General features: G+C 43.5%; 3 protein-coding genes across 3 annotated transcripts; all 3 read left to right on the top strand.

Moving 5' to 3' along the window:
- The first annotated feature begins 872 nt into the window (after positions 1-872).
- On the top strand, positions 873-5,461 carry LOC101779880 (malignant T-cell-amplified sequence 1 homolog). The gene is made up of 8 exons (XM_004967461.3): positions 873-1,029; positions 3,144-3,225; positions 3,323-3,390; positions 3,609-3,706; positions 3,889-4,025; positions 4,296-4,363; positions 4,674-4,737; positions 5,020-5,461. The coding sequence occupies exons 1-8, from the start codon at positions 1,019-1,021 to the stop codon at positions 5,035-5,037; spliced, it is 546 nt and encodes a 181-aa protein (XP_004967518.1). The 5' UTR covers positions 873-1,018; the 3' UTR covers positions 5,038-5,461.
- A 3,534-nt stretch (positions 5,462-8,995) lies between these two features.
- Positions 8,996-13,577, top strand: LOC101780293 (lipoamide acyltransferase component of branched-chain alpha-keto acid dehydrogenase complex, mitochondrial). The gene is made up of 8 exons (XM_004967462.2): positions 8,996-9,380; positions 9,463-9,606; positions 10,568-10,693; positions 11,144-11,523; positions 11,600-11,847; positions 12,411-12,499; positions 12,886-13,113; positions 13,213-13,577. Exons 1-8 carry the CDS (start codon positions 9,162-9,164, stop codon positions 13,324-13,326), a joined length of 1,548 nt encoding a protein of 515 aa, XP_004967519.1. The 5' UTR covers positions 8,996-9,161; the 3' UTR covers positions 13,327-13,577.
- A 5,145-nt stretch (positions 13,578-18,722) lies between these two features.
- Positions 18,723-21,737, top strand: LOC101772183 (protein trichome birefringence-like 38). Its single transcript, XM_004971451.2, has 5 exons — positions 18,723-19,100; positions 19,188-19,368; positions 20,614-20,780; positions 20,911-21,069; positions 21,150-21,737. The coding sequence occupies exons 1-5, from the start codon at positions 18,793-18,795 to the stop codon at positions 21,463-21,465; spliced, it is 1,131 nt and encodes a 376-aa protein (XP_004971508.1). The 5' UTR covers positions 18,723-18,792; the 3' UTR covers positions 21,466-21,737.
- Positions 21,738-23,575: the final 1,838 nt, after the last annotated feature.

A 23,575-nucleotide genomic window follows, 5' to 3' on the forward strand; every position in this document is an offset into this window, starting at 1 on the left:
GGAGAGAGATCGAGAAAAGAGAAAGAGGTCGTTGTTTCGCGAGACAACCGCCTCATGAGCTAAAATTTTGGACTATGAGATGACTCAACATTCAACAACCACCATTTTACAAGTTGTTGTTGTCATGCAACTCATAATATTTCTTTTTTTCGTATGCACAAGACAAGCCATTGTATGGATTGTATGTTAAGACAGCTCAACATTACGTATAAATGCATGGGATCAACTATTAGAAGACAACAATATGCTTACCCCTAATACTCACGTGCCACAACCCAGAACAGACCATGTGTTTCATTATTTTCCCATTCCATTCCTTTCTTACTTCTGCCTGTTTTCACATGGTGTTGGTAGCCAGGAATGCCTCTCCCTCTGGCACCGCCGGCACCAGCGCCGCATGCTACCTCCTCCTCTCCCATCTCAAAGCGTTAAAACAGATCCTCCTTAGCTGTTTCATGCCCGGCCCTCCTCACACCAATTGAGAACCATCTAAGCTTGGGGATTGATTGTTTCCTTCTCTTGATTTTTGCCTCTCTTTTTTTGTTGATGAGAAAACCCTAGCACACTGTCACCATGGCGGCATTGCCCATTGACGAAAGAGAAGTATAGGAGCATCCACACACACTATGGAACAATCCATCTTCAAGCTTGGAATAAATTTTCCTCGTAGTCTTGTCCATTCTTCTGCTACGCCAACACTTCGTAATCTTCCAGTGGTTAGCTGGCCCGTGAGATGGTTTTATGGGCTACGGGTCTCTTGCTGGCCGTGCCCACCATCGTTTGTGAGAACGGGCTGCTCTCAGCATACTTGGCCCAATAAAGCCCAGCCCGCACACCGAGGAAGAAGGCCCAAATTCTCCTGCAGCACCGAATCCAGCAGCACAGCGCGGCATCGGCCGTACCATCTCGTCTCCTCCCCTGCTCCTCTCCTCCCTAGGTCACCTTGCCTCGCTGCCTGCCGCCTCCTCCGCTTCATCCGACGCCGAACAAGGGGGAGGAGAAGAGAAGCCCGTGCGCCATGTTCAAGAAGTGAGTCCTCACCTGCTCCCCTCCCCCCATCTTGAACTTCCTTGTCATCCCCTCCGATTCCCGCGCTCAGTAATTCGATCTGTCGCTGCGGCCCACTGCGTTTACCGATCTGGTTCCCTCCGTTTGCTGATTCCTCCGACAGCAGCATGCGTGAATGGCGATTGTGTTTCTCCATATTCTTTTAGCTGGGATGGGGGATCTGTACAAAACGACCTCACCTTTGGCCGCTTGGATTCTCTCTGAAACTTAGTAAGGGGCTTTGGGGGAGCAAGATGTAACATCAGTGGTGGTGGGCATGGAGCGCTTGATTCATGATTTGCAATGTGGTGAAGCTGCTCGACGTTGCTTTTCTTGAATGGCTGACAAGGGGCTATGACACTAGGGCGGTGTTAAATGATGTGGTTGTACGGCTAGATCTTATTGATATTAAGGTGTGCGGTTGGACCTTATTGCTGTTGAGATGTGCGGATTAAATGCTGTGATGCCTGTACTAGCATCGCTGTGAATATGGTTTCTGCATTTCTGCTTCAAGTCTGCTGTAGAATACTAGAATTCAGTTGGTACCCTATTGAGTTTAGTGGTGGTACAGGTGTAGTTTGTACCCAAGACTTAAGACCTAAGACCTTTCACTGCAATTTATGTATACAACGGGTAAAATTAAGAGAGCATGGTGCCCCCAACGAACACTTGATATTATAGCATCAGAGGCACTCATGTAGTAGCGGATTTTCTAAATACAACATTTGCAGCTCCTTTTTATTTAATTCATAGATGGAACAATACAAATCTGTATTTCTAAAAAGCTCTTACTAGTTACTTGCTTGCACCATACCTCTCTGGAGTGCATCGCTCCTTTGCCCTGGTACCCATATAGGGTCTGATAAAACTTCCACGCTTTGTTTATGCAGCATCTCTTAGAACTTGTACTGCCTTATTGCAATATCATTCTTGATGTGACATTTTTTGAAAGGACACTATAGTCTATTATCTTTGTTAAGACAGTTAACTAAGCAGTTCTCTATAGTTCAAGATGATTTTAAGTGTATTCACTTGGGAAATAACTTCACTGCATAATATGTTCTCAAAAAACTTGACCGTATTATTTAGATGCCCATTTTCAAATTTCCAATTTTTTAGTAGCTTTGATACAAGGGAGTGCCTGGTTTCTTTACAAACTAGCCCTACCAAAATTTGATATAATATGTCTTGTTTGCACACATTTGTTAATATAGGTACTCCCTCCGTTTCAAATTGTAGGTCATTTTGGCTTTTCTAGGTTCATAGATGTTTGTATGCATCTAGACATACACTATATTTAGAAACATCTATGAACCTAGAAAAGCCAAAGCGACCTGCAATTTGGGACGGAGGGAGTAAGAAAGTGCATGGGACCTGAAGAAGAGGGCATGAAGTTGCCAAAAATTTAGAGACTGGCCAAATGGATGCTACTTCTTTGCGCTCAGCAGCTCACCAACTAATCCCATTTTTGCATTCATTGAAACTGTTGATAGTTATCTCCCATTCAACTGTCTGTGCTCTGTAAGTCTGAATTGTGAGAGAAGCAGTACTGAGTGTTTTATATATAATATGAGTAGAAGGATTTGGAGAGAACCAGAATAATCACAATGACATAATTATAACAAGATGGAATAGATTTGGCAAAGCAGACCAGGGATCCATTTAGCATAACCACAAGTATTTTTGCCGTATGACAACCATTTTCTAGCTTTGAGCCCTCTGATTCTTGCTCCGTACAACAATCAGAACTTCATAAAAACCTAACATGCTCAACACAAAACTTCATCCTAGATTGTTGCAAGCATGAAGCATTGAAGGTTGCTTGAATGGGGGAAGTTTACATCAACAATGATCAGTATATATTATTATATGACATTATTATCCGTTGCCCTCTCAGTATCAATCTGAAGCTGGAAATTGTACGGATAATTTGTTCTAACCTAAAATCATGATATAAAGCATTATCACATACCTTATGATTGTATATATTATCTGCAGAAGCAGAACGATTCATGGCCTGGAGAGTTATTATCCTCTTTGCAAGTTTTTTTTATTTTAAATGCTTGTCACTGAGCTTAACTCGTTTTGGTCTCCAGGTTTTCTTCAGAAGATATATCCGGACAGAATCAAGTTAAAGCCTCTGTACAGCGAAGGATTCGGCAAAGTATCGCTGATGAGGTTGTGTTATTACAAATAATCTACTTAGACCTGTATTTCCTTTTCATTTCAGTTGCAAAATCTGCTGTATATGTTACTAAATTTAACTTCATTGCAGTACCCTAGCCTTGAACCTTTGCTAGATGACTTGCTCCCAAAGAAGTCACCTATGATTGTTGTTAAATGGTTAGTAGTTTCTCTTTCTTGTTTAGTGTGCTCGCTAACATGTCATTATTGATATTGACATACCTAAAATTGCATTTGGTAATTCCATTTTCTTAATGATTTTTTTTATTTATTTTAGACTAAGTAAATGTGTGAATCAATTTTCATTACCCTCATTTGCAAGATCATGTGTTCCCTTTCAAGTGCACTGACCACAGTTTGTTTCTTTCTTGCTGCAGCCAAAACCATCTGAATCTTGTGGTGGTGAATAATGTCCCGCTATTTTTCAACATCCGTGATGGTCCTTACATGCCAACGCTGCGTCTTCTTCACCAATGTAATCGTGTTTCTTTCAAATTTCCTGGAATGTCATCTCTGAATCTTTATTCCAATGTTATGCACCATGATGTTTTAGGGCTCATTCTATCTTGTCATGCATATCTGTTAGGATGCCATCATTCTTAAAGTTTACCTGTTGGAGAATATTAACTGGAATAAAAACTACTTACATTTGATCAGATCCTGAAATCATGAAAAAGTTCCAAGTGGACAGAGGTGCTATCAAATTTGTGCTCTCTGGTGCAAACATAATGTGTCCTGGATTGACGTCACCTGGCGGTGTCTTGGATGATGAAGTCGAGGAGGAAACACCAGTGGTAATGACTAATAAACTTCTAGTCCATTCATGAATGATTCTTGTCTGTTTCAGTGACAGTTTGCATCGAAAATTTCTATATTGAGACTTTTTGTATGCTTCTGTTGCATTCGTAGAGTGTATACACTTTAAATTGTCCATATTAAGATATTTTGCTTCATATGGTTTATCTATGCATGATAATCCACAACAATTTCTTAACAACCTTCTTCCTCCCCCTGAACATGCCTGCTGCCACTCATATTTTTTTTTTTCAAATCTGTTTTGCCAGGCTATAATGGCTGAAGGCAAACAACACGCACTGGCAATTGGATTTACAAAGATGTCAGCGAAGGACATGTAAGTTCCTTTATGCAGGATTGTTCCAAATTGATTCTTTTTAGTCTGTAAATTTTACTTCTGAAGTGTGAACCTTACACTCTTGTGAGTGTTCACTAATATTCAGCTTTAACTGTGCAAGTTTTTTATGTGTACTTGTGGTTGTTTTGTATGATTTGCCATCTTTTATTTTCTAATGATACCTGCCATTGCATTCTGAACATACGAGACAGGATTTTAGCTTTTCTTACCATTGCATCCCACATTCCCACATAATATTAGGTACTAACATGTCTTCTGCTGGCAATACTGCTCCTGATTATTTTTGCAGAAGGACCATCAACAAAGGGATTGGAGTTGATAATATGCACTATCTAAATGATGGCCTATGGAAGGTACTTGTCTTTCCCTGTGTCTCCCTCATCACCTTCCTTCTCTGGTTGCGAACATCAAATTGTCGCATTAAGTTAACTATAGCATTGCAAGTAGATTTGCTAGCTTATTCTTTACAATTATAATATTAAGTAGTGAATGACAAATATAGCTTTGTTCATGAGCAATGTAGTGAGATTGCTGGAATGGAGAAAGGGCGGGAACTTAATAATTTTATCGGTTATTCTTCGGAGTTTGTTGGCTCAGGTGATACTGATCCCTTTTTTTTTTTTTCATTTTGACAGATGGAAAAGCTCGAATAAGAAGAATACAGTGAGCGATGCTGAACTTACAGTATGGTCATATTGCAATGTAAGGACCAGTAGAACTATGTATCTACACAGCTGGTATCGTTTGAACAAATGAAGTATCCAGAAGCTACATTTTCCTGATAGAAGTTGAGTTTACTCCGCCCCTTTTGTGTTGGAATGTCTGTTGAGACACCTTGAATGCGGTGTTCAGCGCTTTAAATGGCAATACTGGAATCCTTTGTATGATCCTGTCAGCTTATCATTAGTCAGTGCGCTTTCACCAAAACAATTTACATTGAATGGAAACAAGAAAATCCTTAAAGCTCGACATGAGTAATTTGATTTTAGTTTGTATTTTATAACTTCTTTTCGTTGACTAACACCTTGAATGCGGTGTTCAGCGCTTTAAATGGCAATACTGGAATCCTTTGTATAATCCTGTCAGCTTATCATTAGTCGGTGTGCTTTCACCAAAACAATTTACATTGAAATGGAAACGAGAAAATCCTTAAAGCTTGACATGAGTAATTTGATTTTAGTTTGTATTTCATCACTTCTTTTCGTTGACCAACACCTGGTTAGTAGATAGCTCTTCCATAAGTTTTTTATATATTGATGCTTTATTTTCTTGACTGGTTTTATTGGGTCATAGTATTGCACAACATGGCATGCAAACAAATTGGGATAAATAACTTAACGGTCCAAGACTCATGTATTGGTGTTTGCATGCTGGATTAACAAGCATGTTCAATAATCTCCAATTGGTTACCAGTCTGGTCAAATATAAGGTCTTTGACTGTAGATGCTTCATCTGAGTTCCCACTTTTCTCAAAGATTTTTGTGGCCATTGTAGTTATCGGTGCATGTTCAATAATCTCCAAATGAATCCAGTTGGTTATGGATTTGTGACAATCCAACAATTGAGTACAAATTCATGTTAGAGCAGTTGGCGGGTTTTATGGACTCCAAATCTGTAGTGTTTTGCATGAACTCCAAATCCGTAGTGTAAAGAAACTGGAAGTAAGCACAGCATGCTAGGTCGTACGATTCCCATTTATCAAACTCCATTTGAAAGCTTAAAAAATCATATGAATTTCAGAATAAACATTTCAAACCCTGAACTTCCCTTTTGTTTTGTGTAAGGCAATTTTGCCGCCAAACAATAGTGAATGGGATCCAGACCCAAAGAGTTAAATAAAGGAATTTGCTTCGTAGGCCTGCAAAGGGAGCGGATCGGATTGCCCCTCAAAGCGCCCCGCTGAACCCTTTGCGCAAAGGCAGGATCAAGAGTCGATCCGCCCCTTGATTTCTTCAAGTCAGAATGACCTGCGGGGCACCGCGGGCCGAACCTCCCAAGCATGCAGCATGCTGTACGCTGTACGCGATCAGCAAGGCACGGACCAAAATTAGGTTGGAAGAAGATTGTTTTCATTTCTCGTGCAGCTATTAAACATTTACGAGAAAAAACACAGAAAAATAACAAGAAACAAAATCGATAAAAATTCTAACATACAGTCAGTATTAACCCAATCTAACGTATCATTGTTTTTACAAAACAATGTTTGACTCCAAGCCTTAGCAAGGTAGCGCCAAAATCCAAAATAGCATTCAGACTCCAATTTTGAGCTTGTTTCTGCATCACTTGCTTGTTGCCTTCTTGCTCCCTTTGCCGATTCATGAGACCTGCAACAAAGATAAAATACTGTAAATTCAGATCGGAAGAGATATCAAAAGAACGATGTTTTGCTCTAAAGAACAAAAGGAATTAACTTGCATGATTTTTTTATCTATTGGTTTTCCCAAGTACACAAGGATCCATTGTCAGCAACAAAACTGTAGGGAACATCCATGGTAAAAATTATGATTAGTTGTCTTCACATGACTACAAATTCAGCAACATATTTTTATCAAGGAACATCCGTGGGCAGAGAGAGATTCAGGAAGCTGTTGGATTAAACACTACATCATTGTTCCCTTTGAAACAATGCTTCGAAATCCAAACAACAAAAAACATGCTCTAACACAGGATGCACGAACGTTTCTACTAGTCCCAGCCCCCACATCAAGCCGCAACAAAATAGCAGCCGCCGCCGCCTCTCGTGCTGCGAGCCGTCCCGTTCTGCTCTGTCTCCGTCCATCGACAGGAGCCCCCTCCGCCGCAGCGAGGTGCTCAATACCTGAGATCGGAGGCACCTCGGAAGGCGTCTTGCAGCCTGTTCGCTTCAGCTTATTCAGCTGGCTTATCAGCCACCAAACAGTATTTTCCTCTCACAACAAATCAGCCGTTTCAGCTTTTCAGCCGGCTTATAAGCTGAAGCGAACAGGCCCTTGGTCCAGCCGCGCTTCCGCCCGGACGCAGGAGCAAGTTTCTGCTTCGTCGATGGATGATCCGGAAGCGCGCCCATCAACGGTGTCACGGGTTTGGCACCTTGACACGAGAAATATACTTCTCATTTCTTGCATCCAAAAGCATACTTGTGTGCTTTGAACATTTTTGTTGCAATCAATCATGCAAGCTATAGTAAATATGATTTACTACTCCTTTTTTTTTATCTGCATTGAACTTATCTATGTCAGATTCATTTGAGGCAAAAAAAAAACTTAAGATCATCCAATTGCACTTTACTTTTTTTTCTTGGATTATCCTTTAAACTTGTTCCATCACACAACAAGTGAAAAGTTTTGCTCTCACTTCTGAACTTATTTAAACTTTAAAGCAAGCATAGTCTCGCTTGGACGCATAAGAGACTTTGTCGCTTTGATGATGCAGAACACTCCTCTAAAAAGAAAACCATTTGCCCTTGGTCCAAAACTAATGTGTGACTATTGCAGTTCACGCTTCACCGATTATACGAGTGCATTGCTAGGTTGCACATGAGTTTTTTTTTCTTAAGTTCTGATACTGTGAAATTATGATATGTGGTGGGTTCGGTTTTTACTTAGATTTGTAATATCGTAAGATCGTACGATCGGGATCTAAGTTCCTAGCTAACAACCTTGCTAAGTACTAGTTTATGAGTAATTAAGTATCATACTTTCTAGAATACTCGGGTGTTTGGGAGATAGGGGCTAAACTTTAGCTCTGTCACATTGGATATTCAGATGCTAATTAGGAGGACTAAACATGAGCTAATCACAAAACTAATAGCAAAACCCCTAGGCTAAATCACGAGACGAATCTATTAAGCCTAATTAATCCATCATTAGCGAATGGTTACTGTAGCACCATATTATCAAATCATACACTAATTAGGCTTAATAGATTCGTCTCGCAATTTAACCTAGGGGTTGTGCAATTAATTTTGTAATTAGCTTATGTTTACTACTCCTATTTAGAGTCCAAATATCCGATGTGACAGTGTACTCCAAGGGAGGGGGGGAGCACAACTTTTTGTGTTGTTTCGTGAATTGATCGAAGCACGATTGTTTAGTTCACCCCCAAATCCCAACTTTAGTACTATGAAAAAGAAGATTCCCCATCGCATCAAACTTGCGGTACATGCATGAAGTACTAAATGTAGACGAAATTAAAAACTAATTGCACAGTTTTGTTGTACTTTGCGAGACGAATCTTTTGAGCCTAATTAGTCCATATTTGGACAATAATTCATAAATACAAACGAAATGTTAGTGTACTACAGTGCTAGCATAATGATTTTGGCACTTCAAAATTAGGCAACTAAACATTACCGTTCCGAAGGTTCCATGCTATACTGCACGCAGTCACGCACAGCTTCAAATCGGATAGGAACCTTGAGGGTAAAAGTCAGAGAAGTTACGTTCCAAAAAAAAAAGTCAGAAAAGTGCTGGTACGCTCACGCCGCCAGCTCAGCTCGCATCCGACCCATGCTTTCCACGAAGCATGGGCAGGACTGCAGGAGCAGCAGCTGACGCAGAGCAGGGCCCCACTCTCCACTCCACTCTGCTCCTTGTCAGCAGCCGCTGCTCGCACTCGCAGAGTCCCGCACTACTCTTCCTCTTCCTCCCCGTCTCGTGCTTCGCATTGCAACCAATCCAAAACGGCAATAACCCTCCCTCCCAGACTCCCAGTCCCAGAGAAGATCATTCAGCCATCAGCGCTTCTTCAGCGGGAGGGAAGACGAGACGAGGCGTAAACGTAACCTCGCCTCCCCCACATGGCCTGGGCGCGCCTCGCCTCCCGCTCCCGTCTCCGCCCAGCCGCCTCCTCCGCCGTCAGCCGAGCCCCACGCGCCTCGCCGCCGGCTCCGCCTCCGCCTCCGCAGGCGGGACACGCGGCCCGCGCCGCACCGCCCCTCCGGAGGCTCCTCCGTCTCCCTCAACTCCATTCCGCCGCCGCGGCGTCCTCGGCGTCGCACGCGCGGCGGCTCGGCGACGTAAGTCCGCGACGCCCCAGCTCACGTCCTCGGCACTCACTGCGGTTTTGATTTTTGAACTGGGGGCTCTGGAACCGTGCAGCGATGGCAGCGCCTGGGGGTAGCGAGGAGGTGGCTCAGCGACGCATCCGCGGCGGCGGAGGCGGCGGAGCTGGTGGAGGTGCCACTGGCGCAGACTGGGGAAGGCATCGCCGAGTGCGAGCTGCTGCGCTGGTTCGTGAACGAGGTGAGCGCGAGGCAGCGTGCATTTTTGGCTGTTGCTCCTTGCTGAATTGCGCCATGGGGAATTGGGTCATACGACTGGATTGTGGAGCTATGCTACCTGTACAAATGGAGGAACGATTTCGTTTGCTAATGGCGACTGATTTTGTTCCCGTGTTCACGTTAATGGGCCATACCCTACAGCATAGTTGAACAATTTAGTTCAACTTACCAGGGAAGGAAATCGTTACAGAATGGGAAGAATTTTGATTTCTTGACATACCCTTTTTGAGTAATTTCATTGGAACCAGGCAACAAGACACGCTACTAACTAGTCTAGGGATGATCACAGGTTCAGTAGCAGCACTGCTTGCATTCTTCCTCACGATATCAATTGGTGCGATAAATAGGATTACTCTTTTAAACTTCCCTCCTGCGATTTAGTGTTATAATAATGTTGTATGATGGTTTCCAGTTGGTCTGTTACTCGAGTACTTGCTGAGTGAGTAGCTGACTTAAACACTGTAGGGAACTCGATTAGTTTTCTACTGGGATTCACGAGCATGTGTCACATTCAACGAGAGGCTTTTAGTAGCTATATAAATGGCCTGTGCTGTCATGCACAGTGTGGATGGCTTCCCAACTGATTTTCTACTGGTGCACATGTTTTGTTATGACTTACAAATTATTCATGTTTTAAATGTAAGCTTCCCTTTCTAAGAGGGGTCTTTGTCACTGCATTAGAAGGCTCATTAAACATTGCTTCAGCATGAATAATGAAAAGAACTACAGTATTAGAAAGAAATATGTATGTCACAAAAAAGTAACTCCAGAACACTATTCTGGGAATGAGGTCCCAAATTCAACTTAGCCTGGCATAGATCGTGTCATAAGCTTTCTTTGTTTACTAATCTTGAATTTTACGATTCCTGCCTTGCAATCTCTGTCTAACTGGAGTGAACTTTGCTGAGTTGTTCATTTTGCAGGGTGACCAAGTAGATGAATTCCAGCCACTCTGTGAAGTACAGAGTGACAAAGCAACTATTGAGATAACAAGTCGTTTCAAGGGAAAAGTACATCAGATTCACTTTGGCCCTGGTGACATAGTGAAGGTAGTTATCAGATTGATTTGTCAGTTTTACTTCTCTAACTTATGTGAACAAACTTGCTGATATGTTCTACAAACTTAAATGTGTTCTATAGAGATTCTTTCATTCTCAACAGATTGTAAACTCCCTAGGTTGGTTGAACTTATTTTGCTGCAACTTACTAAGTCAATGTGCTCCCTCCAGTTAACATTATTTCAAGGTGCTACTTTGACCACTATTTTCTATTAGAATATAGTTTTAATGTCTCATAAGTGTATGCGATTATGGAAGTGCTTTTCAAGACAAACCTGCATATGATTTTTATGTTTCCTAGTAATTTTTTATAAAACTAGTGATGGTTAAATTTTTCAAAAGTTTGACTGGATGAGCATGAAGAATTTGTGATTGCAGGGAGTATTTCCTCTAACTTAATCTTTTTCCAATAACTTACATAAGTCAATGTATACTTCTTAGGTTGGTGAAACTTTATTGAAAATGATTGTGGGTGACAGCCAAATTGTATCTCCAGATAATATATTTCCATCCGCTGATAAGTCACTTGAAGAAGAGCCTGCAGTTCCTTCAAGTGAAGGCAATATTCCTAGTGGAACTCTCTCTACACCAGCTGTTAGACATCTAGCAAAGCAGTATGGGCTCAACATAAATGAAATCGTTGGAACAGGTAAAGATGGTAGGGTTTTGAAAGAAGATGTGTTGAATTATGCTGTCAGCAAGGGTCTTTACAAAGAACAATCGTCATCTTTGGAAGAGAACATTGGTCTAATTGACTTACTGGAGGAAGGGAAATCATTACCTGATGTACCCTTCTATGAAGATAAGAAGATTCTTCTCAGGTACCGCAGAAGTTTTCAAGATGACTACTTTGTTAGAACGCGCACATGATCTTAACTTGAGCTTTCCTTTCTGCAGGGGATACCAGAGAGCAATGGTCAAATCAATGAGCCTGGCTGCCAAAGTTCCACATTTTCATTATCTGGAGGAAATAAATTGTGATTCTCTTGTAAAACTGAAGAAAGCATTTCAAAATGAGAATAAAGATAATACTATCAAGCACACTTTCCTTCCGTTCCTCATAAAGTCACTCTCTATGGCACTGAATAAATATCCTATGTTGAACAGCTCTTTCATTGAGGAAACCAATGAAGTTATTTTGAAAGGTATGTAATAAATTTCTTCATTCCGTTCTTGTTTCCTTTAATCTCGAAGAATGATGCAGAAAAATAGCTTCAGATTCAGAAGTCAGAACTTCAGAAATCCCCCATTGCAAAATTGTTACACACTTACATTTTCCCATTTAGTGAGTCAACTACTACTTTAAGAACTAACAATCTGTAAAAGATAAAATTATACTCTGTAAACACGTACTTCTGTTCCTCGAAAGTTGCTCTTCTCATCATCAAACTTACCACCAAGTTCTCCACTTTTTGTGGCAGGAATGTTGAATTAGTAGGATATCTCATAGCCTTGTGTTTGCTGATTGCAATAGCAATATATAGTTGTTTTCTGCAACAATTCGAACATGAATGATAGCTTAATTTCTATGCAATGTTAATATAACAAGAAATACCAAAGACTGGATTATGTTTTTAATACTTGTGATGATACATCCTGTGATCAAAATTTCACTGTGAATAATAATGCACATTAACCGTACTAAGACACCATTTTGTATTGACTGTTTTGTGGTGAAGTTGATGACAACTAGTATTTTATTTTCTAGGATCCCACAACATTGGGATAGCAATGGCTACAGCACATGGTTTAGTCGTGCCAAACATCAAGAAAGTGCAGTCACTATCAATATTGGAGGTCAGCAGCAACTTCTTTTTCTCCTTGAATCCATGACAATTTGTGGCTTTGCTCTGTAAATTTCGTCCCTATAATTATGTCGCTAGTTTCAACAAGGTTGAAACATGAACTATAATAAATTTGGGTAGTTTTAGAAGCTGTTTATTCCTTATGCAGAAATGATAAATTCTTGTACCCAAGTTTTTCAAATAAATAAATCTATCTTGTAGCCAAAACTCTGAAGAATACTTCCGTTGAGATAAAATCATTCTGCTGGGTAGTTATTTGCAACCTGTTGAATAGGATACGCATGCTGTTGAGACTAGAGAATTTTAGAACTGTCCAGTAGACTTAGTTGTTTTGTGCTTTGTCTCTCTAAATTTTCACCTGTTTTGCGATTGCATCAGATCACAAAGGAATTGGCGCGATTGCATGAGATGGCATCACACAACAGGCTAAGCGCTGCAGATATTGAAGATGGCACCATAACACTTAGCAACATAGGCGCCATTGGTGGCAAGTTCGGCTCTCCACTTCTGAACCTGCCTGAAGTTGCCATCATTGCCCTCGGGCGCATTCAGAAGCTTCCTCGCTTTGATGATGACGAAAACGTTTACCCTTCATCCATAATCAATGTATGCTTGTTGCAATACGTGTTTCACCAAACCTCTAAGCCTGCATTATTGCATTGGTTTCACTGACCTTGACCCCCCCAATCCATGGCGTACGTGCAGGTTACTGTTGGAGCCGATCACCGAGTTGTTGATGGGGCCACGGTTGCAAGATTCTGTAATGAGTGGAAGGGCCTCGTGGAGGAGCCAGAGCTGCTCTTGCTGCATATGCGATGATCCAGTAAGATACCTGATGCGAGGGATTGCTCAAAATTTCTGAAGATAAGTTGAAATGGAGGCATTCCGGCATCGCAACTTCACACCGAAAGACTATTGCGAATTGCGAGTCACTTGCGTTTGTATACAAATTAATAATCAGCGCAGCTTCTCCCCTGCAAATAGGGATCGCATCCTGTACATGACCGTACACCTTTGCAATAAAGCGGGGGTTATTTTTTTTGTTCAGAGTATAAGATCTTATGTACACACACGCACACTACCTCACGACCACCTCTAAGCAGATTGGAGGCCTAGCCTCACGTAGTCACATATCTCGGACAAGCTCTTTGATCACAATAAACACATCCATGTGTGATGTGTGCGTGTATTGGGGCCTGTTGGTATCGCTCTAGCTCCAGGAATTTTGAGAGCTGCTCATTGTCGGGTTCGGAAATTCTAGGATCTGGATACTGGGCTCATTAAAATTATTGGTTAAGTTATTTTATTACTCCCTCAGTTCCTTGTTTTGGCTTCATTTTGTTATGCATTTAGATATACTCTATGTAAAATTCATAGATTTTATTATGCATTTAGATATACCCTATGTCTAGATTTACATAGATTTTGTTATGCATTTAGATATACCCTACGTCTATATCATAATTTGGAACGGAGGGAGTACTATTTTGGATTAAAACACATATATTTAATCTAGTTTACTTAATGCTACAAATTTCAAATCGGATCTCGAAGCTCCAGATATGCCAAACAAGATCATTTTATTATTTTCAACAAATTCCAAATCCTGCACGGATCTCATAGCTGGACCTATGTCAAACAGATCTAAGTTATTCCTTAAGATAAAATTAAGAAATTGCGAGAACTTTCAAACCCCGGTGGATAGGTTTTACAACAAAAGCTATGCTCAATTTGCAATGGATGTTGCTTATGAAATTCTAAGCTGCACGTGTGAAACAAACCAAATTCACCAAAGGAAATTTTGATCCTTGTACCTCTATGTCCTAGGATACTCTGGTTGTCATATACGAATCCTCTTGCAGCATGCCACATTTCTTTGCAATGTTGAAAGCATCTAAACCTCTAATTTAGGTTTCGGTAATTAATGATAACATTTGTGAACTAACAATTTCAATTGAAATATGAGTATAGGTTGGACTTGGAGTTGGATTGAGCTTCAATGGTTGCTATAGTGATAGCTTGGATGATCTAAAAACTAAAAGCTCAAAGCAAAGGTATATAATATGATTTTTCAATTTTATCAGTCAAATAGAGAATGTTATTTGATCAGCTAAATAGTTGTACTATCAAGAGGGGTCAATGGCCATTACGCTTCTTCGCTAAAAAAAATTGCATTTGCATGTACATGGATAAGTGGCGTTTGAAAAAGAGAAAATAATCACTTTGAAAATGTTTTTGAAATGGCTAACCGGTCAACAGACTGCCCGGCCTAGAGAGGCGGACAATTATTTGACTTCCAAAATTGAATTTGTTCATTCTCTAAAAAAATCGAATTTGTTCTGTCGAGTTGGAACTTGTGAGGCGGATAGTCCGCCATTATGCTTTTTTATTTTGGATAGAATCGTTGCTTCTCCAAGCTGCACGAAAGGGTTTACGACAGACAGTCGGCTAGTTGGGGCGAGCAGTCCGCCGGCTAATATCTTGGATCGGACAAAAACTTGGTTGTTTCTAGTGGTGCCAAAACTTATATGGCGGACTGTCGGGCACGCAGGGGTGGACAGTTCCGTCGGCTAACTTTGGGAGCTGGACAAAAACTTGAAATTTTTAGGTAGGATGTCTCTTTGAACAGCGGAAAGTCCGATCTTGTTGGACGGACAGTTCTCTGGTTACTTTTCATCTCGAGCACCATCTGTAGAGTTTCTGAGTAAATATTTTTTTAGTGTAAACAGTCCGGTTCACTTGAGGTAGATATATAGTCCGCCAACGCTGAAACACAGCCGACTCTAACAACATTTATTGCGAAAATAGTCATTGGATTTGAATGGCGGACAATCCGGCCATTGAGAGGCGGACAATCCGTGAAAACTTTTTTTAGATTTCTGTTTCATCTCCTAACTCAGATGGATTTAGTTTTGTACTCAGTTTGGGCGTGGAGCTTGTGATTTGGAATAGGATCTACTCAAGTGTCATGTGTAGCTGCAAATACAGATGGGTTCTGGATGAACAAATATGTCTGTACTGCCATGGATACTAGATTACTAGGCAGACCCTCACGTTATGTTCTAAAAGAGGTGCGTTGAGATTCCGTGATCTAAAATTGCATCATTCACTTTAGTTGCGCGTCAGTTGATTCATCTCATGTAGAGTACTTTCTTTATGCAGAAGTTGCAGCGCCTGGGCGGTGACTGTCGTTGTTCTGGTGCGTGGTTGGAGTTGTTGCGAGGATATCTCAGTTAGTTCAGGATTGAGAGGAACGAGCCTTGCAAGTTGATCGATTAGTTTTGCTTTCATTCTAAAATTAGAGCATAAAGATGTATCTGATGTACGAGGAGCATATGAATCTTGAAGTGTAACAATGAAATAAAATTTGTCCTTGAATTTTGATCCCTACTTTCTAAATATGAGCTCCAGAATAAACATGCGTGGAAGAAAAAATATTATAAAAATAATGTGCAAGGGATATAATAATAATGAAAATAAATATATACCATTTTTTTCCCTACTGATCGGAACGGCAAAATGGTGGTAGGGGAGTATCTTTACAGCTAGGATAGGAGTTGCCGTATCAGATACTTTCCCTACCGATTAAATTCCTAAGGAAAGATTGATTCCCCATGGTTTCAGGATCACCCGTAGGGACTTTCATCTTTCCCGTTGAATTCCTCCCGAGGAATCTTTCCCTACGAAATATTTGTAGGGAACATGTTTCCCTACCGTTTTTCAGCATTTCCCTAGGATTTCAGGCTTTAGGGAGTTCCAGTAAACCCTCACTTAGGTAGTTCTACTTATGTTACTAATTAAATTCATTTAGTATTATAATTTAGTTGAAACGTCTATTCAACCTCTCTAGTCGGTATAGTCGGTATCCTAAATCCTACAAATGTCAAATAATGCAAAACTCTCAATAGACTTTTTTATGATGGTTTGAATCCATTCAGAACTAGATCAAACTTGCTATTCTCACCTCAAATTCAATTAAGAAACTAGAGCATGAAGCATTTGTGAGTTGGATTTTAGGTGCCTTTCATTTGGAGTTTTGGTGAAGTTTGAATTTGATTCAAATGCAAATTCTAACTAATTTTATAATATATATATACAGGCTAACCTAACCTTAGCCAAAACTTGACCAAATTAAAGCCCAACCCACCGTGCATGGTTGTTCTGGAAGGAGAGAATAAAGATAACCACACCATATTGACTTTGGTGCTCCAAGAATTTGGACAAAATACTGAGGCAAAATATATATGACATATCTATAGCCCAAGGTACTAAGGTGGCAGGGGCAGAGTTGGGCCGGCCCAACACCTAGAGCCTCTCCATGGGCTGATTTCGCTGGCTGGACCGGACCTTCTTGCAAGAATTTGCTACAGTGTGGAAATGGTGGGCCGACGTCTAGGGCCACGGCCCTAGTGGTCCTAGGCCTTCCCCCGTCCCTGTAAGGTGGAGCTTAGGGTCAACTTTATTTCTGCTGTCATGCTGATTCTCATATGTTCATGTGTTTATGCAATTGAGAGAATTATGAACGGATTCAACTTGATTGCTATGCCGTATTTCACGACCATAGACTTGGGATTTACTCAAAGTGGCTCAAATACCACGAACAAGTTCATGGTTTTCCCGAATGATTGCTACAAAAAGTAGCCCAATGAAGCAGTTACTTTTGATGCATCCCACATAATTATTTTTGGTCTTTATCATAGCAATAGGCGTTCAACTCGGTGGAGAGATTCTGGTAGAAAAGGTCGTAGCACAATGGCTTAACCTTAACATTATGTGCGCAGCCACACAAATCGCTTTGAGGCCAAGCATATGGAGAGTAGTGCATACACAGCACAAGGTGTGTGTCTCTCTCTGCAAACTTTGCTTTTGTAGCTTATAAATTGTATCTATAGTCAGGTTGATCCTAATCCCTAATAGATTTGTGAACTCAATTGCAAATGGAAATTCTTTCGATGGCAAACGGTGGAATTTATCAGAGATGAAAACGTATAGACAAATTAGCCATGGAATTTGTATGCGCATTTATGCTAGTTATTGTAAGAAAAAAAATCAATGGTCAAAGCGAACTGAATACAACTCAGTTAAGGTTATGCCAACAATGAGACATTTGTGGTGACTACATTAATCTCAATTTTCAAGACATGTCAATCCATTCTCTTTTTGGGACGTCCATATCAATCAATTCTCTGTTTGAGACGTCCATAGAAGTAGACTGTGTATGCGTGCATATGTAGATGTAGGTGTGTATGTTATCGTTTAGGAATATGTGTTTCAAAAAATTAATGATAAAATCTATTTTTAAAGATTTCCCCATATCAAAACATATGCCTTATATTGATGGGATGATGGAGAGAGGGAACGGATTAATTATGAATTAGGGCCTGTTTGGTTATGGTTGCTTATGCATAAGCAACTTAAAATAAGCAAATAAGTTGCTTATAAACTAAACACTCTTACTTATAGAGTTGCTTATAAGTTGCTTTTTTTGCTTATGAGGTGCTGTTTACCCCCTACCCTCCCCCACTTTTCTCTCTCCCCCACTTTTCTCTCTCCCCCGTCGGCACTCCTCTCCTCAGATCCTCTTCTCTCTCTCGTTCTCTCCCCCGACCCGGCGCTCCCACCCCGCCGCCGCGCCCGGTCTCCGCCCACCGGTCCCGGCCCGCCGCCGCCGCCGACCTCCGCGCGCCGCTCCCGCCACGGCCCGCCGCTCATGGCCCGCCTCCGCCGCCGGCCTCCACGCCCCGCTCCCGCCCCACCGCCGCCGCGGGCCTCCGCGCGCCGCCCGCCTCCGCGCGCCAATTTCTTCTGGCACCAAGGACCAGGTGGACCAGGACCCGGGTATTGATTAGGGGTAGAGAGAAATGGGATGGCAGGGGCAAATGTGTCAATAGCAGTCTCATTTATTGCAAATAAACAACCCAAACCAAACACCTAGATTTAAAAATAAGCAACTACAATAAGCAACTTTAAGTTACTTATAATAAGCAGCCATAACCAAACAGACCCTTAATCTCTCTAGTATCCCAAGAAATTTTCTGAGTTACTCTCCGATGACCTCAGATATGATATATAGAAATCCGTGGCTGATATAGTATGCGACCTCTGGTACTCATTGGTTGCCACCCTAGTAGGGAGAAGATAATTAATGGTTAGCATCCACGTCAAGTTGCTACACGCCAGTACTACAGCTACATAGTACTATAAGAGAACGAAGAAGCCAAGATCTTCCCAACCAGTCCGGCAGTCCACGCCTCCTCTGCTGCCCCCCTCCTATTTGGCTGGAGGATGGAGCGGCGGGACTTGCTCTCGGCGACCGTCCTGGCCGTCCTCCTGGCCACCGGCATCGCCGCCACCACGGCCGCGAAAACGGCCACCTCCCAGCGGCACAAGCCGCGGCGGCCGGTGCCGGCGGCCGTCTCGTCGTGCGACGTGTACAATAAGGGCAGCTGGGTGGCGGACGAGTCGTACCCGCTGTACGACGCGGCGAGCTGCCCCTTCGTCCGCAAGGAGTTCGACTGCCGCCGCATGGGCCGCCCCGACACGACGTACCTCAAGTACCGGTGGCAGCCCACCCCGCCCTGCTCCCTCCCAAGGTTTGTTTGTCGATCACAATGGCGATCGCTAGTTTGCCGGCGTAGCGTTTGAGCTCATTTCGTTGCTTCTTCCTTTGGCTGTATTAGGTTCGACGGGCTGAAGCTTCTGAGCACGTGGCGCGGGAAGACGGTGGCGTTCGTGGGCGACTCGCTGGTGGTGAACCAGTACGAGTCGCTGCTGTGCATGCTCCACGCCGCCGCGCCGGGCGCCCGGACCAACGCGTCGTGGGCGTCCGGGGAGAGCCCCTCGATCACCGTCCGTTTCGAGGTACGTATACGATCGCACCTTGATTCTTTAATTTTCATCATGGGTTGTGGTGATCACTTGACGACAGCGCGCACAAGCTTCGGTGTCGGTACGGTGGGTCGGCGGCCGAGCGTGGGGGTGGACGGTGCCCTACTGCCCTTCTTCCTCTTGATTTCCGCTAGGTCTCGTAGGCGGCGCAGGAGCAGTAGTCCATTGCCTCGATCCTCCGCAGGCACAGACGACAACCTGGCTGGCCGAGCATCAGCTTCAACAAGATTGATGGCACCAGGCACCAACCTCGCATGCGTCGTCCTCGATAGACTAAGGTAGTTAGTTCAAGTGTCAAGTGATCAGCGTCTGCAGGTGTTGATGGGGAAGGGAATGAGGGGGGTGGCCTATGCTGATCATGGTGCGCATCGTCATCTGTCAAGAGCATGCGCTTAGCTTGCCGCGCATTTCCAAAGTCAACATGGAAAACCTGTCGCCGCAAGTTTGGGATCTGCCACCTGCACTGCACCCCAAGAGCAAGAGGCGGGTCTACGGCTCACATGCGTGACAATTGACATGCATGCATGTTCGTGGCACATGGTGCTACACTGCTACGCATTCTAAATTGTGTTCGTGTCAGGTCGTGAGAGGTGCCGTAGAATTTGAGAGTATTTTTCTTCCCGTCTGTTCTTTTTTCCCGGGAATCACTTTTCCTGTGTGTTTTGATAAGAGGAAGTGAGATGAAACTAGTGGTTTGACCTAAACCATGCATGCAACATGTTTCGATGGGAAATGGGAGAAACGAGCACCATTACATACGCTGGGGAAAACCAAATCCTGTGTTGGTTAACCGATGCCACGGCAAGCACCCATCCGGTCAGTGCAGGGCCTATGGGAAAGAGTCTTCGAATCTAGAAAAGCCACATTATTTAGCTTTAATGGACACCCAGAAAAGGATTCACGGCAACGGAATAATGTGCTTCCATTTTCATAGTACAAAAGATCATGGTACTCATCAAAATAATGTGCTTCTATTTCTCGTCCTACCAGCCGCATGTCATCCTCAAGTTTGGTCCCCATGTCTCTCGAAAGCAATGCTTAAACGACATACATTAGCTTACAAATACGCAACTCGGTTCCAAATTTTACGTCCCACAAAATTTTGTATGGATCTCACTATACATTATGGGCATAAAGGGAGAGATGGGTGAATGTGAGCTGCTTGATTCCAATCCAACTGGGCCAAATTAAAATGAATTAATGACGCGATACATGCAGGACTACGGTGTGACTCTGGTGTACTACTTGTCGCATTACCTGGTCGACCTCGTCCACGACAAGGCCAGGCGCATCGCCCTCAAGCTCGACACGGTGGACGAAGGCCGCAATTGGCTCGGCGCCGACGTGCTCGTCTTCGGCTCCTGGCGTTGGTGGGCGCGCAAGAGGTGAGAGCTCAGTGATCGTCGTCTCTCCCGGTGACCTGCCTCAAGACCAAAACGGCCCTGTTCTTTGACTCGGCTGGCTGCGTTTCTGAACTCGCACTTGGTGTCTGTGTGTATTTTTTGCTGCATGCAGCTGGGACTACATCCAGGATGGCAACACGGTCGTGCAGGACATGGACCGGACCCAGGCCTTCACCAAGGGCCTGCAGACCTGGGCCAGATGGGTCGACGCCAACCTCCTCCAGGCCAGCACCAAAGTCTTCTTCCAGGGATACTCTCCCAATCACCTCAAGTAACAATCTTCCAAGCACTTGCAGACTGCGATCGAGCCCTTGTGCCATGCGCTAACAAGGTGACAATGCAACTGTGCAGCGGCCAGGAATGGGGGGCGCCTTGGGGCAAGACGTGCGTGGGGGAGACGATGCCAGTGAACAACACCGCGGCATACCACGGCCAACCCAACCCGCAGGACGCGATCGTGAGGAGAGTCCTGGCCGGCATGACGAAGCCGGTGCACCTGCTGGACATCACCTTCATGTCGCAGCTGAGGAAGGACGGCCACACTACCAAGTACAACGGGGACATCCAAGGTGGGGACTGCACCCACTGGTGCGTCGCTGGTGTACCTGACACCTGGAACACAGTCTTCTACTCTGTTCTTGCCGCCGGGAATTCACTACGGTATTGAGCTAGCATGTGCAGTTGGATGATGAAAGGAAAACATGTATCGGACTCATTTATTTGTTGAGTTTAGAATAATATTAATTTATTGGGGCCAAAGGATTTTTCAGCTTAAAGGTTATGCGACAGACATAGATGTGCAACAATGCAAGATAGTGTAATTGTCAACCTAGGATAATGGTGTAAATGTAAGCCGTTTATATATTGATACTGCATTCTTGTCGCATATATGTTGCATTAGACGTGAAGTATAAGGACATGTAGTGATCAAGAGGAGCAGCTAAGAGCATCTTCAGCAGATTTCCTTTCCGTTTTCCCATTTTCTCTTTTCAGCCGCAAGGAGATTTAGTGGAGAAAAAACAGCTGCAGCATATCCCATTTCCGTTTCCCTTTTACCTTTATTTTTCTCGATCCCCTTTCATCACTCCTCCCTTCACCCATCTCCCTTTCCTTCTTCCTGTTCCTCTCCAACTGCACGATCTACAACCCGCGAGAAAGACCTGGCCGTCCGATCCGTCCATTGGCCAGGCACTTTCGCCGGCCACCCCCGCCGTCGCCCGTATGCCCCCATGCTCCACCTGTGCGCCGCCGGGGCCGCCACCCATACGCCCCGGGCGCCGCCGGGGACCGCAGCGGGGGCGCCATGGCCGCTGCCCGTACGCCGCCGTAGGCCGCGGCTGGGCGCCGCCGGGGGATGCAGCGGGAGCCGCAGCGTGGACCGGCCCCTGCCCAGGCGCCGCTGGCCTGCGCTGGGCCAGCCCCTGCCCAGGCGCCGCTCGCGTGCCCTGGCGCCCCTGCCCTGGCTCCTGGGAGGAGAGGCGTGAGGAGAGAGGGGAGAGGAGAACGGAGGAGGAAGAAGATCGAATTTTTTTAATGACGCGTGGGTCCCACATGTCAGTTGGATAGAGAGGGGAGAGGGGATCTGCTGTAGCACTCACCTGCAAAATGCAAAAAATTGTGAAAGGGAATTCCTGAGAAAGGGAAAAGTGAAAGATCAAATCTGCTGGAGATGTTTTTAAGGTGCTCTGATGGTAATGTTCATATAATGCTAATTTTTTTCATCTACATTCACTACTGCAGAAAATGTTATCACCAACAAGTTATCACTATCGGTTGGTGAGTAGGTAGACGTAATGGATGTTGGAACCGCTGTTGGTTGGTGCTTGGAACTGATGGTAATATACATTTTCACTGGTTCGTAATGCGAGGTTTCACTGGTTCGTAATACGACCTCGCAGTGAAAATGGACCTGGCGATAAAAATCTAGCATTTCATCTTCCACATTCAAACATCGGAACAAGACATGGCCATCGTGTTTTCACAAGGAAAAAAGAGAAAGATATGTCCATTGTTTCATAGGTGTTAGGGATGCAAGTTTACTCTTTACTAGGTCATTAGATTGATCCAAAACTACAAATAAACAAGTCCAGATTTCAGAACAAAAGTCAAATTACAGTCCACCAAGAGGTGTCGCTAATTTACATGAAAGGTGCCAAATTTTGTTACCAAGTTACCATTTTTAGGTAGCTATGCATCAAAATTCGTAATATAATTTTGGTGTCTCACACTACTATCTCTTGACCTCAATTAATAATCACTGCATCTTGATGACGCAAAATCTAGACTTCTGGACTTCAAGACCCCGCTCGATGATCGTCTCATTGGGATAAGTCTCCAACGGGTAGGCATTGCCAAAGGCAGATCTCTAATGGATGATGCCTTGTTCTTGCAGAAGCTTAGCGGCAACAAGCACATTGATGTCCTCCTCGATCGTCGTTGTCGCTTCCACGTGCAAACAGTGTTGGGTAGTGCAGTCTGATCAGTGCGGCCATACCTGGGTGTCGGTAGTTGGAGCTCTTTCTTCTTACCAGTCTTCTTCTTTTTCTCACCATCGGTCAGTTTGGCTGCAGCAGCTAGCCTCCCCATTCTTGATGTTATGAGTGTTTTCTATCGCATACGCTCGGGAACTGGAGGTGAAGAAGGCGGTGGCATTAGGACTACAGCGTGGAAGATGAAGGGGCAAATGACAAGGGTGAAAAGATAGGGCAATTACCTCCGTTATTTCTGACAGTAGCGTAGTAAAAATTGGGAACAGATCTTTTGCGATTTAAAGGATT

Source organism: Setaria italica, chromosome V (assembly GCF_000263155.2).
Source record: "Setaria italica strain Yugu1 chromosome V, Setaria_italica_v2.0, whole genome shotgun sequence".
Lineage (NCBI taxonomy): Eukaryota > Viridiplantae > Streptophyta > Magnoliopsida > Poales > Poaceae > Setaria > Setaria italica.

Excerpts from the sequence above, each read along its gene's own strand:
- LOC101772183 (XM_004971451.2), top strand. The coding sequence starts at position 18,793 with ATGGAGCGGCGGGACTTGCTCTCGGCGACCGTCCTGGCCGTCCTCCTG. Across the intron at positions 20,781-20,910 it reads CGTTGGTGGGCGCGCAAGAG|CTGGGACTACATCCAGGATG; the intron begins GTGAGAGCTCAG and ends TGCTGCATGCAG. Across the intron at positions 21,070-21,149 it reads TACTCTCCCAATCACCTCAA|CGGCCAGGAATGGGGGGCGC; the intron begins GTAACAATCTTC and ends GCAACTGTGCAG.
- LOC101780293 (XM_004967462.2), top strand. The coding sequence starts at position 9,162 with ATGGCCTGGGCGCGCCTCGCCTCCCGCTCCCGTCTCCGCCCAGCCGCC. Across the intron at positions 11,524-11,599 it reads GATAAGAAGATTCTTCTCAG|GGGATACCAGAGAGCAATGG; the intron begins GTACCGCAGAAG and ends TCCTTTCTGCAG. Across the intron at positions 11,848-12,410 it reads CAATGAAGTTATTTTGAAAG|GATCCCACAACATTGGGATA; the intron begins GTATGTAATAAA and ends TTTATTTTCTAG.
- LOC101779880 (XM_004967461.3), top strand. Across the intron at positions 3,391-3,608 it reads CCTATGATTGTTGTTAAATG|CCAAAACCATCTGAATCTTG; the intron begins GTTAGTAGTTTC and ends TTCTTGCTGCAG. Across the intron at positions 4,026-4,295 it reads TCGAGGAGGAAACACCAGTG|GCTATAATGGCTGAAGGCAA; the intron begins GTAATGACTAAT and ends CTGTTTTGCCAG.